The sequence below is a fragment of the Eretmochelys imbricata genome, chromosome 7 (assembly GCF_965152235.1).
Source record: "Eretmochelys imbricata isolate rEreImb1 chromosome 7, rEreImb1.hap1, whole genome shotgun sequence".
NCBI lineage: Eukaryota > Metazoa > Chordata > Testudines > Cheloniidae > Eretmochelys > Eretmochelys imbricata.
In genome coordinates, this window is record NC_135578.1 from 51,624,067 (window position 1) to 51,643,863 (window position 19,797).

The following is a 19,797-nucleotide window of genomic DNA, read 5'->3' on the forward strand; positions in this document are numbered from 1 at the left end:
TGGACTGACCTATTTGAGTCTCACTATAAGGCAGAAAGAAAAGGAGTACTTGTGGCACCTTAGAGACTAACCAATTTATTTGAGCATAAGCTTTCGTGAGCTACAGCTCACTTCATCGGATGCATACTGTGGAAACTGCAGAAGACATTATATACACAGAGACCATGAAATAATACCTCCACCCACCCCACTCTCCTGCTGGAAATAGCTTATCTAAAGTGATCACTCTCCTTACAATGTGTATGATAATCAAGGTGGGCCATTTCCAGCACAAATCCAGGTTTTCTTACACCCCACCTCCCCCCCGCCAAAAACACACGCACACAAACTCACTCTCCTGCTGACAATAGCTCATCCGAACTGACCACTCTCCTTACAATGTGTATGATAATCAAGGTGGGCCATTTCCAGCATAAATCCAAGTTTAACCAGAACGTCTGGGGGGTGGGGGGAGGAGAATAGGAAAAGACAAGGGGAAATAGGCTACCTTGCATAATGACTTAGCCACTCCCAGTCTCTATTTAAGCCTAAATTAATAGTATCCAATTTGCAAATGAATTCCAATTCAGCAATTTCTCGCTGGAGTCTGGATTTGAAGTTTTTTTGCTGTAAGAGAGCGACCTTCATGTCTGTAACTGCGTGACCAGAGAGATTGAAGTGTTCTCCGACTGGTTTATGAATGTTATAATTCTTGACATCTGATTTGTGTCCATTTATTCTTTTGCGTAGAGACTGTCCAGTTTAACCAATGTACATGGCAGAGGGGCATTGCTGGCACAAGATGGCATCTATCACATTGGTGGATGTGCAGGTGAACGAGCCTCTGATAGTGTGGCTGATGTGATTAGGCCCTGTGATGGTGTCCCCTGAATAGATATTTGGGCACAGTCGGCAACGGGCTTTCTTGCAAGGATAGGTTCCTGGGTTAGTGGTTCTGTTGTGTGGTATGTGGTTGCTGGTGAGTATTTGCTTCAGGTTGGGGGGCTGTCTGTAGGCAAGGACTGGACTGCCTCCCAAGATTTGTGAGAGTGTTGGGTCATCCTTCAGGATAGGTTGTAGACCCTTAATAATGCGTTGGAGGGGTTTGGAAGCCTCCCTACCAACAAAACAAAAAGAAGGATTCTAGGTGGACGACTCCCGAAGGTCGAAACAGCAGACTGGACTTCTACATAGAGTGCTTCCGCCGATGTGCATGGGCTGAAACTGTGGAAAAGCAGCATCACTTGCCCTATAACCTCAGCCGTGCAGAACACAATGCCATCCACAGCCTCAGAAACAACTCTGACATCATAATAAAAAAGGCTGACAAAGAAAGTGCTGTTCTCATCATGAATAGGTCGGAATATGAACAAGAGGCTGCTAGGCAGCTCTCCAAGACCACTTTCTACAAGCCATTACACTCTGATCCCACTGAGAGTTACCAAAAGCAACTACAGCATTTGCTCAAGAAACTCCCTGAAAAAGCACAAGATCAAATCCGCACAGACACACCCCTGGAACCCCGACAAGGGGTATTCTATCTACTACCCAAGATCCATAAACCTGGAAATCCTGGGCGCCCCATCATCTCAGGCATTGGCACCCTGACAGCAGGATTGTCTGGCTATGTAGACTCCCTCCTCAGGCCCTACGCTACCAGCACTCCCAGCTACCTTCGAGACACCACTGACTTCCTGAGGAGACTACAATCCATCGGTGATCTTCCTGATAACACCATCCTGGCCACTATGGATGTAGAAGCCCTCTACACCAACATTCCACACAAAGATGGACTACAAGCCGTCAAGAACACTATCCCCGATAATGTCACAGTAAACCTGGTGGCTGAACTTTGTGACTTTGTCCTTACCCATAACTATTTCACATTTGGGGACAATGTATACCTTCAGATCAGCGGCACTGCTATGGGTACCCGCATGGCCCCACAGTATGCCAACATTTTTATGGCTGATTTAGAACAACGCTTCCTCAACTCTCGTCCCCTAACGCCCCTATTCTACTTGCGCTATATTGATGACATCTTAATCATCTGGACCCATGGAAAAGAAGACCTTGAGGAATTCCACCATGATTTCAACAATTTCCATCTCACCATCAACCTCAGCCTGGTCCAGTCCACACAAGAGGTCCACTTCCTGGACACTACAGTGCTAATAAACAATGGTCATATAAACACCACCCTATACCGGAAACCTACTGACCGCTATGCCTACCTACATGCCTCCATTTTTCACCCTGACCACACCACACGATCCATCGTCTACAGCCAAGCTCTGCGATACAACCGCATTTGCTCCAACCCCTCAGACAGAGACAAACACCTACAAGATCTCTATCAAGCATTCTTACAACTACAATATCCACCTGCGGAAGTGAAGAAACAGATTGATAGAGCCAGAAGAGTTCCCAGAAGTCACCTACTACAGGACAGGCCTAACAAAGAAAATAACAGAACGCCACTAGCCGTCACCTTCAGCCCCCAACTAAAACCCCTCCAACGCATTATTAAGGATCTACAACCTATCCTGAAGGATGACCCAACACTCTCACAAATCTTGGGAGACAGGCCAGTCCTTGCCTACAGACAGCCCCCCAACCTGAAGCAAATACTCACCAGCAACCACATACCACACAACAGAACCACTAACCCAGGAACCTATCCTTGCAACAAAGCCTGTTGCCAACTGTGCCCAAATATCTATTCAGGGGACACCATCACAGGGCCTAATCACATCAGCCACACTATCAGAGGCGCGTTCACCTGCACATCCACCAATGTGATAGATACCATCATGTGCCAGCAATGCCCCTCTGCCATGTACATTGGTCAAACTGGACAGTCTCTACGCAAAAGAATAAATGGACACAAATCAGATGTCAAGAATATAACATTCATAAACGAGTCGGAGAACACTTCAATCTCTCTGGTCACGCAATTACAGACATGAAGGTCGCTCTCTTACAACAAAAAAACTTCAAATCCAGACTCCAGCGAGAAACTGCTGAATTGGAATTCATTTGCAAGTTGGATACTATTAATTTAGGCTTAAATAGAGACTGGGAGTGGCTAAGTCATTATGCAAGGTAGCCTATTTCCCCTTGTCTTTTCCTATTCTCCCCCCCCCCCCCCCCCCCCGACGTTCTGGTTAAACTTGGATTTATGCTGGAAATGGCCCACCTTGATTATCATACACATTGTAAGGAGAGTGGTCAGTTTGGATGAGCTATTGTCAGCAGGAGAGTGAGTTTGTGTGTGTGTGGTTTTTTTTTTTTTTTTTTTTTGGGGGGGGGTGAGAAAACCTGGATTTGTGCTGGAAATGGCCCACCTTGATTTTCATACAGATTGTAAGGAGAGTGATCACTTTAGATAAGCTTCAGAGTAACAGCCGTGTTAGTCTGTATTCGCAAAAAGAAAAGGAGTACTTCTGGCACCTTAGAGACTAACCAATTTATTTGAGCATAAGCTTTCGTGAGCTACAGCTTTTTCTTTTTAGATAAGCTATTACCAGCAGGAGAGTGGGGTGGGAGGAGGTATTGTTTCATGGTCTCTGTGTATATAATGTCTTCTGCAGTTTCCACAGTATGCATCCGATGAAGTGAGCTGTAGCTCACGAAAGCTTATGCTCAAATAAATTGGTTAGTCTCTAAGGTGCCACAAGTACTCCTTTTCTTTTTGTGAATACAGACTAACATGGCTGTTACTCTGAAACTATAAGGCAGGTTTTCCAATCCTTTAATCATTCTTGGGGCTCTTCTCTGACCCCTCTCCAATTTATCAACATCCTTCTTGAATTGTGGACACCAGAACTGGACACAGGCTTCCCACAGTGGTCACACCAGTGCCAAATCCAGAGATAAAATACCCTCTCTGCTCCTACTGGAGATTCACCCATTTATGCATCCAAGAATCACATTACCCCTTCTGGCTGCAGCATTGCACTGGGAATTCATGTTTAGCTGATTATTCACCATGACCCCCAAATCTTTTTCAAAATCACTGCTTCCCTGAATAGTCCCCTGTCCTGTAAGCTTGACCTCCCTCTGCTTTGCAGAAAGTGCAGCACTTGTATCCAGCACTGGTCAAGCCAGAGCACACCAAGAAACTCCCCCTTCTGACCTACATTCTTGGTTCCCAGCTGTATATTTTTACACTTATCTGGGTCAGAACACAGTGTTTGCTTGCACCCAGTTTACCAAGCCATCCAGTTGACTCTGTGTCAGTGACCTGTTGCGACAAAATGGGAATTGTCCATAACATTGTATGGATGATGTGCATGCCAGGGACTTACCTGACTAGGGCTTGCTAGCCAGTGGGTGCAGAAGGGTTAAAATGCTCCTGGGATGAAGCAGAAGACGTGAAGTTTTTGGAATACCTGTCTGGGGTGGGATGAATGGGCCGTTAAAGACAGTATGAAAGTGACCCATCTCAATGGAGGGTCCAAAAGACAAATGGGAACGCCACTGGCCAGGCCATTCACACCTAGTAACCACCAACCAGAAGGAAGATTCCCCCTTCACACACACCTCTCTGCTGGGAAGCAGAGAGTTGCAAAACAATGGGGAAAGGTGGCAGGGAGCTATGTTAAGAGCTGGCCTTTGGAGAGACAAACAGCTCTCACCTGGAATAACTGCAAGGTCTGAGGCTTTTTTCTGCAGCCACATTAGGAGAGCAGCAGCCATGAGCCAAGAAGCAGAAAGTCACATCTTCACATTTCATCTAAATTACATTAAAACAATGAAATATCGGGCTGTTAAGAAGGCGATCCTGTCCTAATAGTACCAACCACCACCAGATAAAGAAACAGATCTTCAGATGCTTAAAGAAAACTGTTTGATAGTTGCGATTATTAAATCTATACTTCTATTGTTTGGCCTTTATGGTCCCTGCTTCTCTATTGTTTATCTGTAAGGTTTCTGTCTGGTTCTTTGATTTTTTTTCCTGCCTGTTGCATAATTAATTTTACAAGATTTAAATCAATTAAGGTGGTGGGGTATGATTGGGTAAAGAATTATTTTGCAATATTAGGATTGGTCAAAGAATTATCTTGTAATATTTACGTAAAATGATTGGTTAAGCTACAGCTAAGCAGGACTCAAATTTCACAATATAAACTGGGGTTCAAAATGAAGTTCTTGGGAACCACCTCCACGACATAGCCCAAGATCAGAGCTGCCAACATCCTGCAAGCTATATCACGCAGAAGCTGGAGTCCCCAGATGACCTGATCCTGACTGGCCACCAGGAAAAGTTCATCTACCTTATTAGGAGTGTTGAGCATTGTATTCTTAGCGTGTGCATTCTGTTCTGGTGATTGTTAATATATAGAGGTTAAGGATATTACTCTGTAAGGCTCTTTCACCGGTAAAAGGTCCCATAAGCCCACAGAAGGTTACATCCTGAGCCCTAGGAACAGGGTATGGGTGGGTGCCTTAATTAAGAGGGTTATGCCTTGAGCCCTAGGAACAGAGTAAATGAGGGTGCCCTAGAGTGCGTGGGTGACATGACAAACAAAACAGAAATAAAAGACAGAGACAACATGCATTCTGTGGGCAGCTTGACTGGGTAGAGCCCTGGCTTTCAGCCATATGGACTGTCCGAACGTTGGTTTCCCTCTACTGGCATCAGGACTTTCATATTCTGTAGGCCAGATGACTACTAAAGCGTTACCTTGTTTTTGAAAAGGTTGTCTAGTGTCTCTGCAAATACCTACAGCGAGCACTGCTATTGCTGGGGGCAGACAGCTCAATTTCAGAGTTGTGGACCTGCCCTGTTGAGCTGTGTGGACCGTTGATGTTTGGCACATTAAAGGGTCACTCCAGGCTGGGGCACAGACCAAACCCTGTGAATCTGGCATACCTATCCTCTTCATTATTTACTACTCCCCCAATCTGCCTGAACTTCCTATCCCAACAGGTTCTAACTGAGCAAGTTTCTAAACTAGGTGAGATAGGAAAGATTTGTGGTGTGCTTTCAATCATGACCGGGGCTAGATCCAAGTCCTGCCCTCCATGGGAAAACAGAAGGCCAAGCCCACCAGGTGATAAAGCAAGTGTTTCCAGCCTGGGTAATGATGAGGCAGCCTCATAAGAAGCAGTCTCTAGCTACCCTCAGCAATAGTTATTTTCATCTCCCTCTCTTGCCTGATGCTGGATGCCAGGGATGAGAATACAGATTCCCTAAGATGTGTCCAAACTGCTGCCATGAGGGGCATGTCAAAAATTGGACTAGTGGATTTGGATCCCGGGATCGAGTGAGAGTTAAATATGCAAACCAGTTTCACATAGTTGCAAAAATAAATTCTGTGGTTATGACCACACAAGCTATAAATTCTAGTCTCCCTTAGTGGATAGCATTGATTGGAACTCTCGCTGCTGAAAGCTGTGATACAAGAAATATTTTGTTGGCGAGAGACAACCTTTTGAGCTTCACAGAGCTTCTTTAAGTCTGGAAAAGGTAACCAGAGTATCACAACTAAATACAAGCTGGGACAGATTGTTAAAGCATAAGAGATTAACACACTGCAAGAAACTATTTAAAATGAACAGGGCAATTAACAACCTTGCAGTCATGGGAAAAAGGAAGATTACAAGGTTACAAACTGTTGTAATAAGCCATAAAGCCAGGCTCACTGGTGAGCCCATGATTTTTAGGCCATGTCTATGCTACACAAGATACAATGGCATAAAGCCACCGCAGTTAGTGTATTGTTTGTGCATGTGCATACTTGTTTCCTTGTGTCAGCGCTAAGCATACTCACCAGGAGTGTTGTGTCAAGGCACAGTGTGATGCACCATGGGCAGGTATCCTAGTGTGCAATCCACCGCTGTCTAACGGTGTCTTTTGGGAAGTTCTGGCAATGCATACTGGGGCAGAAAAGTCGTGCAGGGATGACTGCAAACAAGGGGTTAACTTCGCAGCTTGCAACTGTCTCCACCACATAATGTCATCTATATCCCAAAATTTTTGCATTTGTTTTAAAAATCCCATGAACCTATGCAGCCCTCCTCACTGTCTGCCATCTGACAGCAGTGTGGAGTCTGCCCAGCTCTGCACGATTGTCATAAGCATTGCACGTACAGGATGCACTATCCTCTGGCATTTCCAGAGCCACAAAACCACCAAATCAGTGGAGAACATGCTGATTTCTTGGAGGATGGATTGCCAATTCAAGGTTGTAGGTGGAGTTCACAGAGGAGCCACAGATGATGGAGCACTGTTTTTGGGCCCAAGGAATGAGCACTGCCTGATGGGATATCACCACCATGCAGGCTTGGGATGACAAGGAGTGACTGGAGAGCATTGAAAGGTGCTACCTGGCCCTGCTGTTTGGGTGTCTCTTAGGAATTGTATGCTGCTTCATGCACATTTTATTAATTTTGCAGCACTTGCTGCACATTTGATTATTACAGTATTTGTCACTGATCCGACAAGTTGTGTCCCATTGTACAGTAACAAGTGGGTGCTTTCAGAACTGCTAGGCAGGCTGTAAGCATATGTTGTGAACTAATGAAGATGAATTATTTTCCAGACAGGATTTTATTCAGTCAGAAACCCAGTGCAAAGAAATCTGTACCATTTAAAACCAAATACACTAAAAACTTAATAAATTAATGGAACAAAACTTAAGGGGAAAGAACACTGATGTCCATTTTACCCACACCTACAGCAACCGAGGCTCTCACAGGTCAGTGCATATGAAACTGAGGTTGTCCTTAATGTGCCTTGGGGTGGAGTGGTAGGGTAGGGATGCAGCCCCTTGTGGAATGCCTTGTGAAACTTTGGGGGATATCAGGAGGTGCTGCAGTGGAGTTCTCCATTGACTGCAAAGTGAGACGAGCCTTGGATTGAGGAACCTGTAGGTCCACAAAAGTCTGCAGCACCTGTGTTTGCTGCCAGAAAAGCCCACTGCATCCTGGTTCATCTCCTTCTCCTTTTCCTGCTGGGACTCCTGGGCCTCTCTTTCCTTCTCCAGGCTGTCTGCAGTGTTCACCCTCCAGGTCCTGTGCTCACACCTTGATGCAGCGATGGCTTGCAGGATCTCACTGAACATGCCATCCCGGATCCTCCTTTCCCCTCAACTGGCACAGGTGTCCCACAGGTGTGGAGTGGGAAACCCGCAAGGCCACAACGGCAGCAGAGGCAGATAACCCACACAAGTACCACTGTTGATATAGTCCCAATTGGAAGTGAATGTTAGATTCAGAACTCCCTTCTCTTGTTCCCCTAAAGCTTTAAACAAGACGTGTTTGTGCTTATTGACACTTCTGCTTTGGAATGCTTGTGCATGACCCCCCACTCAGCACCAGACAAGGTGAGTACGGCCCACCAGGGGTGAGCGAAATGCGGAGGAAACTGCTTGGCTCCATGAAATCGAGTACAGAGCAATGGCATTGAATATTGGCAGTTTTCCAGACACAGTAGCGATTTTAGCCGATCTCTCACTCCTGAGGCTAACAAAAGGCACACAGAGCACAGCTCCTGTTGGCATCACAAAGCCACCCAGACCCGGACAGAATCACACAAGATGAGGGTTGGAAGAGACCTCAGGAGGTCATCTAGTCCAACCCCCTACCCAAAGCAGGGCCAACCCAACTAAATCATCCCAGCCAGGGCTTTGTCAAGCCAGGCCTTAAAAACCTCTGAGGCTAGAGATTCTACCACCTCCCTAGGTAACTCATTCCACTGCTTCACCACCCTCCTAGTGAAATAGTTTTCCCTGATATCCAACCTAGACCTCCCACACTGCAACTTGAGACCATTGCTCTTTGTTCTGCCATCTGCCACCATTGAGAACAGACTAGCTCCATCCTCTTTGGAACACCCTTTCAGGTAGTTGAAGGGTGCTATCAAATCCCCCCTCATTCTTCTCTTCTGCAGACAAAATAAGCCCAGTTCCCTCAGCCTCTCCTCATAAGTCATGTGCTCCAGCCCCCTAATCATTTTTGTTGCCCTCCCCTGGACTCTCTCCAATTTTTCCACAACCTTTCTCTAGTAGGGGGCCCAAAACTGGACGCAACACTCCAGATGTGGCCTCACCAATGCCAAATAGAGGAGAATAATCACTTCCCTCAATCTGCTGGCAATAATCCTACTAATGCAGCCCAATATGCTGTTAGCCTTCTTGGTAACAAGGGCACACTGTTGACTCATATCCAGCTTCTCGTCCACTGTAATCCCCAGGTCCTTTTCTGCAGAACTGCTGCTTAGCCAGTCGGTCCCCAGCCTGTAGCAGTGGATGGGATTCTTCCATCCTAAGTTCAGGACTCTGCACTTGCCCTTGTTGAACCTCATCAGATTTCTTTTGGCCCAGTCCTCCAATTTGTCTAGGTCACTCTGGACCATATCCCTACCCTCCAGCATATCTACCTCCCCCTCAAAGCTTAATTACACCCTCAGCAAGTTTGTGGAGGTCAACCATCCCATCATCCAGATCATTAAATGAAGATGTTGAATAAAACCGGCCCCAGGACCAACCCCTGTGGCACTCTGCTTGATACTGGCTGCCAACTAGACATCAAGCCGTTGATCACTACCCGTTGAGCCTGACGATCTAGGCAGCTTTCTATCCACCTTAGAGTCCATTCATCCAATCCATACTTCTTTAACTTCTTGGCAAGAATACTGTGGGAGACCGTATCAAAAGCTTTGCTAAAGTCAAGGTATATCACGTCCACCGCTTTCCCCATATCCACAGGGCCAGTTATCTCATCAGAGAAGGCAATCAGGTTGCTCAGGCGTGACCTGCCCTTGGTGAATCCATGTTGACTGTTCCTGATCACTTTCCTCTCCTCCAAGTGCTTCAAAATGGATTCCTATAGGACCTGCTCCATGATTTTTCTAGGGACTGAGGTGAGGCTGACCAGTCTGTAGTTCCCCAGATTCTTCTTCTTCCCTTTTTAAAACATGGGCACTATATTTGCCTTTTTCCAATAGTCCAGGGTCTCCCCCGATCGCCACCAGTTGTCAAAGATAATGGCCAATGGCTCTGCAATCACATCCGCCAACTCCCTCAGGTGCACTGCATCCGGCCTCATGGACTTGTGCATGTCCAGCTTTTCTAAATAGTCCTTAACCTGTTCTTTCACCACTGAGGGCTGCTCACCTCCTCCCCATACTGTGCTGCCCAGTGCAGTAGCCTGGGAGCTGACCTGGTCTGTGAAGACTGAGGCAAATAAAGCATTGAGTACCTCAGCTTTTTCCACATCATCTGTCACTAGGTTGCCTCCCCCATTCAGTAAGGGTCCCACACATTCCCTGACCTTTTTCATGTTGCTAACATACCTGTAGAAACCCTTCTTGTTATCCTTCACATCCCTTGCTAGCTGCAACTCCAATTGTGCTTTGGCCTTCCTGATTATATCCCTGCATGCTCTAGCAATATTTTTATGCTCCTCCTTAGTCATCTGTCCAAGTTTCCACTTCTTGTAAGATTCCTTTTTGTGTTTAAGCTCACTGAAGATTTCTCTATTAAGCCAAGCTGGTCACCTGCCATATTTGTTATTCTTTCTGCACATCGGGACGGTTTGTTCCTGCCCCCTCAATAAGGCTATTTTAAAATACAGCCATCTCTCCTGGACTCCTTGCCCCCACATATTAGCCTCCCAGGGGATCCTGCCCATCAGTTCCCTGAGGGAGTCATTCTGCTTTTCTGAAGTCCAGGGTCCGTATTCTGCTGCTCTCCTTTCTTCCTTTTGTCAGGATCCTGAACTCGACCATCTCATGGTCACTGCTGCCCAGGTTGCCACCCACTTCTACTTCCCCTACCAAATCTTCCCTGTTTGTGAGCAGCAGGTCAAGAGGAGCACAGCCCCTAGTTGGTTCCTCTAGCACTTGTACCAGAAAGTTGTCCCCAACACTGTCCAAAAACTTCCTGGATTGTCTGTGCACCGCTGTATTGCTCTCCTAGCAGATGTCAGGGTGATAGAAGTCCCCCATGAGAACCAGGGCCTGTGATTTGAAAACTTCTGTTAGTTGTCTGAAGAAAGCCTCGTCTACCTCATCCTCCTGATCTGGTGGTCTGTAACAGATGCCCACCACGACATCATCCTTGTTGCTCTCGCCTCTAAACTTAACCCAAAGACTCTCAGCAGGCTTTTCTCCAGCTTCATACTAGAGCTCTGAGCAATCATACTGCTCTCTTACAGACAGTGCAACTCCTCTACCTTCTCTCCTCTACCTGTCCCTCCTGAACAGTTTAGACCCATCCATGACAGTGCTCCAGTCATGTGAGTTACCCCACCAAGTCTCTTATTCCGGTCACATCATAGTTCCTTGACTGTGCCAGTACTTCCAATTCTTCCTGCTTGTTTCCCAGGCTTCTTGCATTCGTGTACAGGGACCTAACATAACTAGCTGATTGCCCTACTTTCTCAATATGAATCAGGAGGCTTCCCCTGTTGCACCCTCCTCCTTGTGTTTCCTCCCAGTATCCCACTTCCCCACATACCTGAGAGCTTAGGTCTCCATCCCCCGGCAAACCTAGTTTAAAGCCCTCCTCACCAGGCTAGCAAGCTTGCCTGCAAAGATGCTCTTCCCTCTCTTCATTAGGTGGATGCCATCTCTTCCTAGCAATCCTCCTTCCGAGAACAACATGCCATGGTCGAAGAATCTAAAGCCCTCTCTCTGTTACCACCTGTGTAACCATGTATTTACTTCCACAATTTCATGGTCCCTACCTAGGTCTTTTCCTTCAACAGCAAGGATGGACGAGAAACGACTTGCATCTCAAACTCCTTTATCCTTCGTCCCAGAGCCACGTAGTCTGCAGTGACCCACTCAAGGTCATTCTTGGCAGTATCACTGGTGCCCACATGGAGAAGTAGGAAGGAGCAGCGGCCCAAGGGCTTGATCAGTCCGGTCAGACACCCCATCACATCCTGAATTCTAGCTCCAGGCAAGCAGCACACTGCAAGTTTCCCAGTCTGGACGGCAGATGGATGACTTCGTCCCCTTAGGAGGGAGTCCCTGACCACCACCACCACCCGTCTCCTGCTCTTGGAAGTGGCGGTATGCTGCTAGCCTATGCACTGCAATGGTGCCTGCTGAAGTTATTGCTGAGTGCAGTGGGAAAGTGTCCTACTGAGGAGGAAGTAATAAGGCCGTCATCCCTAGAAACCTTTGGGATAGGATTGCAGAGAGCCTCCATGGCAGTTTCACCAAGATCTCTCAGGAAGATTCAAGGAACATCCCGGTCTACGTAACTGCTTCGCATGCCCTCCCCCATACTCACCTCCCCTGCCTTGCTTAACTCTAGAGGGCACTGAAAAGCAGATAATAATGCTACCTCTTTGTTGCACCACGATCTCCTCTTGTACAAGTAAATTAATGAAAAGTTGATAGTTGTGTCCTGTTAAGATAGGAGCAACATCAGTATACCATCGTAATGGGAAATACAATTACACTATGTGACAGGGTCGGGCCAGATGGCTACAGGAGAGTAATAGAAGGTAGATATATTAGCCCCAGGTTAAGTAGGTCCCTTTTCACTGGTAAGGTAACAGGGAAGGTTCCAGAGCAAGCAGGAACCTTCTGGAGACAATTAAGACAGACAGGCTGATTAGAATACCTGCAGCCAATCAAGAAGCTGTTAGAATCAATTAAGGCAAGCTAATCAGGGCACCCGGGTTTAAAAAGGAGCTCACTTCAGTTTGTGGTGTGCGTGTAAGGAGCTGGGAGCAAATGGCACTAAGAGCTGAGAGTGAGAAAGCATACTGTTGGAGGACTGAGGAGTACCAAGCATTATCAGACACCAGGAGGAAGGTCCTATGTGAGGATAAAGAAGGTGTTGGGAGGAGGCCATGGGGAAGTAGCCGAGGGAATTGTAGTTGTCGCACAGCTGTTTCAGGAGGCACTCTAGACAGCTGCATTCCACAGGGCCCTAGGCTGGAACCCAGAGTAAAGGGCAGGCCCGGGTTCCCCCCAAACCTCCCAACTCCTGGTCAGAGACCAGGAGGAGGGGACCCGGACTGTGGGTTCACAAAAACGGCCAAACTAAGGGCTGCTGTGAAGCTCCAAGGAGAGCAAATCCACCAATAAGTGCAAGACCCACCAAGGTAGAGGAGGAACTTTGTCACAACACTTACCTGAGGTTACTTCCCCTACATCGGGCTCACCCATGCTCGAAAGCTGGGACTGCAGTGGAATCTCAAACAGGTCCTGGCTCGTGGCATAGCTGGACCCCCCAGTTGCATGTTTTCCACCCTCTTCTTCCTCCACCTCCTCACTGTTCACGTCAGGGGCCTATGGCTCAGGCTCCTTCGAGGTATCCCTGGTAGTCTGTGGGGTGGTGATGGGGTCTCTGCATAGTATGGCATGTGGCTCTTTATAAAAGCGGCAGGTCTGCAGCTTGGCAATGGATTGACTGTTGGCCTCCCTGGCCTTCTGATACACCTGTTGCAGTTCTTACACTTTCACACAGCATGGTGCTGGTCCCTGTCATACTGCTTCTCCTGAATCCTCCATACAATCTGCTCATGGATGTCCAGGTTCCTATTACTGGTCCATAGCTGTGTCTGCAGAGCCTCTTCTCCCCACAGGCCCAGGAGATCCAATAGCTCGTCTACTCCAATCCAGAGTGTCTGGAGCACGTAACCGGCATGGTGAGCTAGGCAGTTGCACACAATAGAGAGCTGCTCGGTGTGCTCGTCAAGCCAGGTAATCAAGAAAAGGACATTTCAAAAATTCACAGGGCTTTAAAGAGGTGGTGGGGAGCCTTTCAGTCTCTGTGACCCCTGGGCAGTGGAGTTCACAATCGTGATCAGAGCAGTCAGTGTCTGGCATTGTGGGACAGCTGCTGGAGGACTGTTAGGGTAGACATAAGTAACGCAGTGTCTACATTCATGCTGCAGCCACCTCCATACATCGACCATGGCTCAGTGCCCCTTGGGGAAGTGGTGGTGCTGTGTTGCTGTAACAGGGTGCTTACATCAGCAGGACACATGCTTAAGTGTAGACACATGCACAACTAGGTCAACAAAAGGCAGCTTAAAAGACCCAACTTTGCATGTAGACCAGGACTTCAAGTCCAGCAGAGTAATGAACTTATGTTCCCAGGCTCATTTTTTGAAGGTGTTGTGCAGGTTTCCTTTGAGGATGAGGACTGAGAGGTCAGACATGGAGAGATCACTGTGGGAAAGGCATTCCCCACAAGTGCCAGGGTGTTTTGGTCTTAACATTTTTCTGTGTGAGTTTGCCCACACTGGTGTTGTGGGGGCATTTGATGCATGGGATGAGGTATACCCCAGGTTGTGATAGACATATGTAGGACCCATGGATCCTAAAAAGTGTTATGGGGGTACTGATCATCTTAACAATGGAGCTATGTCTGTAGGTTTTGCATCCAGTTGTTCTGCCAGAGTCTGGTGCCTCTGAGTTGGTGGGTCCTGGTCTGTGGGGAGCTTGCTTCTGATACTGCAGAGATATTAATTGCCCACTTCGTTTAAAATGGTTTCTTGCAATGTGTTAACCCCTTATGTTTAATCTGTTCCAACTTGTATTTAGCTGCGACACTGAGGACCTTTCCCAGACCCGAAGAAGTCCTCTGTGCAGTTCTAGAACTTCTCTCTTCCACCAACAGAAGCTGATCCAGTAAAAGATATGACCTCACTCACCTTGTCTCTCTAATATCCTGGGACCAACACAGCTACAACACCACTGCAAATAAAAAATATTTTAACAAGCTAGAGGTGACTTATTGCAACCCTTGAGTGATAGGCAATTAGGAGTCACCAAGTCACAGGAGCCCCCCACAAGCACATATCCCTGAAGGTAGGGAGCTATCCACAGAGTTTTAAGAGCTTTTAAAGTGGCAGACAGAGGGAAGGCAGCAGCACAAATTTCCTAGATCTTAGCCTCACTAACCCGATGATGCCAACTTACCAACACGTCTATCCCAATGTGAATAACATTCTTCAGGTAGCCCAACAGCTTGTGAGCTTTCACCAGGTCCACACTGGGCGGGTCCTGCAGGGGGCGATATCCCTCCACCGGATAAGTGCTGGAGTGTTAAGAAAAGTCTACTAGCCAGAATGCAACAGAAGACCTGCACCATTGGCTCTGCAAGGAGACTGCCATGCATGTGCTATATTATACAGTCCATATATTCTCTGGTCAGAACTTGAGGCCACCCCATGCTTTCCAGTCCTTGTGCCAAGCAGGGAACTAGGGTGACCAGACAGCAAGTATGAAAAATCGGGACAGGGAGTGGGTGGGTAATAGGAGCCTATATAAGAAAAACACCCAAAAATCGGGACTGTCCCTATAAAATCAGGACATCTGGTCACCCTACAGGGAACAGACATTCCAAGAGGCCACAAGGAAGTACAAGTACTTCAGACTTTGCTCACTAAAGTACCTCTGGGATCATCAGGCCCGAGAGCCGCGCAGCTATGGACTGCCATTCCCAACCCTCCCACCAACACGTGAGGCACTTTTGCCATGCCAGAAGATACATTAGAGTGCCCTCAGCCCGGAGGGGAGGATGGGAAGGGCCCGTAGCAAAGGGGGCCCACACTCCTGGCCCCCTTGGGACTTCTACACTTTGAGTAAGATACAGTGAAGGGATCTTGGCACTCAAGAGCAGTCAGCCCACAGTTGAGGCAGCATTAGACCCACTTCATTTCAGAGCAAGTGGAACACCCCCAGTACAGGAGAAGGCACTTCGTATTGCCCACCCTGCTTAGCTTTCGGCCCAAGGGATGGCGAAGAGCACATCTGAGTAGGACAAGTGGGGGCAGAGTTTGGCCTGTGCACTCAGCACCCCTCACCCAGAATGGTCTAGGTACCGGTTGTTCTTCCCCCAGGCTTATTGTGAAAGGATATCGGAGTGGGCGGCTGCCGAAGTTAAAAGCGACTGATTCTTTGAAGGAGAGGCTGATAGCGGGGAAGTACGCCATGCCAGCTCCCCTGGTGATGTTATCGAAAGCTGTTCCCAGAGACACACCATTCCTGAAAGAGGAGACAGCCCCCACTGGGGTTTAACCAGCCTGGAAGAGGTTAGTGGTTCATCCATCTCAGGGACCATGTTTGGAGGAGGAGGCAACAGACCACGGGCTTCTCTTATTTACTATGATCACACAGTGAAGGGCAGATGTGCACTGGCAGATTTGGAAATCAGCACCAAGGGCCCACGAATCCACACCAGACGTGTGCTCCAGAATCTCATTCAGAATATGTGTCTCTAGCCCTTTTAATGCTGAGGTAACCCTGAAAACATGAATGGAGTGTGAAGCAATAATGGTATCCAAGACACCACAGATAACACTCAGAGGGTGTGATTTTCCCTGTTCCTCTATGTCAGTGCCCCACAGATCTCAGATTCCTCAGCCACAGCATTCAGCTTCAGCTGTGGAATTCACCTGTGCTGTATCAGGCTACCCACAACCTGTTTCCTGTCCTCCTGCCTGGCTGGGACCTGCCTGCAGCTGCCTCTTGGGCCGCAGTGTATGCTCCTTGCACAGATCTATGGTGCTAGGCAATGGGGGTCAGAGAGGTAGAAATGGAGCCAGGGAACCAGAAGTGCAGCCAGAGCAGCCAGGCAGCTGCAGATGAGCTGCTGATGCTGGCTACAAAGTGCCCCCTCTCCAACACAGATTGGCAGGGCTGGGCATAATCAGTGCTGCCAAGGCCCCTGCAGTCAGCAAGCACAACAAGAACCCAGCATCAAAACCAAGCAAGTTAGGTTGAAGAGGATTTTCTCCAGAGCCATGGCTGTGGGCCTGGGAATGTGAGGGATGCCACAGACAGACCATGTTAGCAGTGCTATGGAATTCAGTCCCATTGTGCTACAGAGTGCTTGTGCTATGCCACCAGCGTAAAGCTCACAGGACAGCTCACATGTGGCAGGGGCCTGGCCTGGGACAGGCATTGCAGGGTAAAACTTTGCCAACCTGTTTAGCAAGGAATACTGCAACGGACACACCTGGGTGAAGGACGTTCCCTCCAGCAGGGCCTGGTCTGAAGACACTGGGCACCCACAGCGTCCCTGAACTCTCAATAGCAGCCACTCCATAGGCTTTACTTTTCAGCACCAGAAAGTGTCCTGCATTTGGCTCACCAGGTCCAGCAGCAATGTGTTCCCATGGTGCCACTCCCAGGTGTTACAGTGGCAGTTCCCAGCAGGAGGAAGCAAACCCTGGTGCCAATGTTACCAATGGTTTCAGAGTAGCAGCCATGTTAGTCTGTATTTGCAAAAAGAAAAGGAGTACTTGTGGCACCTTAGAGACTAACTAATTTATTTGAGCATAAGCTTTCGTGAGCTACAGCTCACTTCATCGGATGCATAAAGCAGAAAATACAGTGAGGAGATTTATATACACACAGACCATGAAAAAATGGGTGTTTATCATACACATTGTAAGGAGAGTGATCACTTAAGATGAGCTATTACCAGCAGGAGAGTGGGGTGTGGGGAGAAAAAATCTTTTGAAGTGATAATCAAGGTGGGCCATTTCCAGCACATTTCCAGGAATTAACAAGAACGTCTGAGGAACAGCGGGCGGGGGGGAGAGGGAGGGAGGGTAAGGGGGAGGAATAAACAAGGGGAAATAGTTTTACTTTGTATAATGACTCAACCACTCCCAGTCTCTATTCAAGCCTAAGTTAATTGTATCCAATTTGCAAATTAATTCCAATTCAGCAGTCTCTCATTGGAGTGAAATAGTAGAAAAGCAGCATCACTTGCCCCATAACCTCAGCCGTGCAGAACACAATGCCATCCACAGCCTCAGAAACAACTCTGACATCATAATCAAAAAGGCTGACAAAGGAGGTGCTGTCGTCATCATGAATAGGTCGGAATATGAACAAGAGGCTGCTCAGCAGCTCTCCAACACCACTTTCTACAAGCCATTACCCTCTGATCTCACTGAGGGTTACCAAAAGAAACTACAGCATTTGCTCAAGAAACTCCCTGAAAAAGCACAAGAACAAATCCACACAGACACACCCCTAGAACCCCGACAAGGGGTATTCTATCTGCTACCCAAGATCCATAAACCTGGAAATCCTGGGCACCCCATCATCTCAGGCATTGGCACCCTGACAGCAGGATTGTCTGGCTATGTAGACTCCCTCCTCAGGCCCTACGCTACCAGCACTCCCAGCTATCTTCGAGACACCACTGACTTCTTGAGGAAACTACAATCCATCAGTGATCTTCCTGAAAACACCATCCTGGCCACTATGGATGTAGAAGCCCTCTACACCAACACTCCACACAAAGATGGACTACAAGCCGTCAGGAACACTATCCCTGATAATGTCACGGCAAACCTGGCGGCTGAACTTTGTGACTTTGTCCTCACCCATAACTATTTCACATTTGGGGACAATGTATACCTTCAGATCAGCGGCACTGCTATGGGTACCCGCATGACCCTACAGTATGCCAACATTTTTATGGCTGACTTAGAACAACGCTTCCTCAGCTCTCATCCCCTAATGCCCCTACTCTACTTGCGCTATATTGATGACATCTTCATCATCTGGACCCATGGAAAAGAAGACCTTGAGGAATTCCACCATGATTTCAACAATTTCCATCCCACTATCAACCTAAGCCTGGACCAGTCCACACAAGAGATCCACTTCCTGGACACTACAGTGCTAATAAGCGATGGTCACAAACACCACACTATACCGGAAACCTACTGACCACTATTCCTACCTACATGCTTCCAGCTTTCACCCAGACCACACCACATGATCCATAGTCTACAGCCAAGCTCTACGATACAACCACATTTGCTCCAACCCCTCAGACAGAGACAAACAACTACAAGATCTCTATCAACCATTCTTACAACTACAATACCCACCTGCTGAAGTGAAGAAACAGATTCACAGTGCCAGAAGTGTACCCAGAAGTCACCTAGTACAGAACAGGCCCAACAAAGAAAATAACAGAACGCCACTAGCCGTCACCTTCAGCCCCCAACTAAAACCCCTCCAACGCATTATTAAGGATCTACAACCTATCCTGAAGGATGACCCAACACTCTCACAAATCTTGGGAGACAGGCCAGTCCTTGCCTACAGACAGCCCCCCAACCTGAAGTAAATACTCTCCAGCAACCACACACCACACAACAGAACCACTAACCCAGGAACCTATCCTTGCAACAAAGCCCGTTGCCAACTGTGCCCACATATCTATTCGGGGGACACCATCATAGGGCCTAATCACATCAGCCACACTATCAGAGGCACATCCACCAATGTGATATATGCCATCATGTGCCAGCAATGCCCCTCTGCCATGTACATTGGTCAAACTGGACAGTCTCTACGTAACAGAATAAATGGACACAAATCAGATGTCAAGAATTCTAACATTCATAAACCAGTCGGAGAACACTTCAATCTCTCTGGTCACTCGATTTCTGACCTAAAAGTGACTATTCTTCAACAAAAAAACTTCAGAAACAGACCCCAATGAGAGACTGCTGAATTGGAATTAATTTGCAAATTGGATACAATTAACTTAGGCTTGAATAGAGACTGGGAGTGGTTGAGTCATTGTACAAAGTAAAACTATTTCCCCTTGTTTATTCCTCCCCCTCCCCCACTGTTCCTCAGACGTTCTTGTTAACTCCTGGAAATGTGCTGGAAATGGCCTACCTTGATTATTACTTCAAAAGGTTTTTTCTCCCCACACCCCACTCTCCTGCTGGTAATAGCTCATCTTAAGTGATCACTCTCCTTACAATGTGTATGATAAACACCCATTTTTTCATGGTCTGTGTGTATATAAATCTCCTCACTGTATTTTCTGCTTTATGCATCCGATGAAGTGAGCT

General features: G+C 47.5%; 1 protein-coding gene across 7 annotated transcripts in view; it reads right to left on the bottom strand.

Moving 5' to 3' along the window:
• RNF123 (ring finger protein 123) overlaps positions 1 to 19,797 on the bottom strand; it is a 152,163-nt gene that overhangs the window by 103,555 nt on the left and 28,811 nt on the right. For all 7 annotated transcript variants that reach the window (XM_077821983.1, XM_077821985.1, XM_077821982.1 and 4 more), the window contains 2 exons: positions 15,821 to 15,946; positions 14,879 to 14,993 (listed from right to left, as the gene is read on the bottom strand). In XM_077821983.1, the coding sequence (XP_077678109.1) occupies positions 14,879 to 14,993; positions 15,821 to 15,946 (241 nt within the window). The remainder of the gene's footprint in view (positions 1 to 14,878; positions 14,994 to 15,820; positions 15,947 to 19,797) is intronic.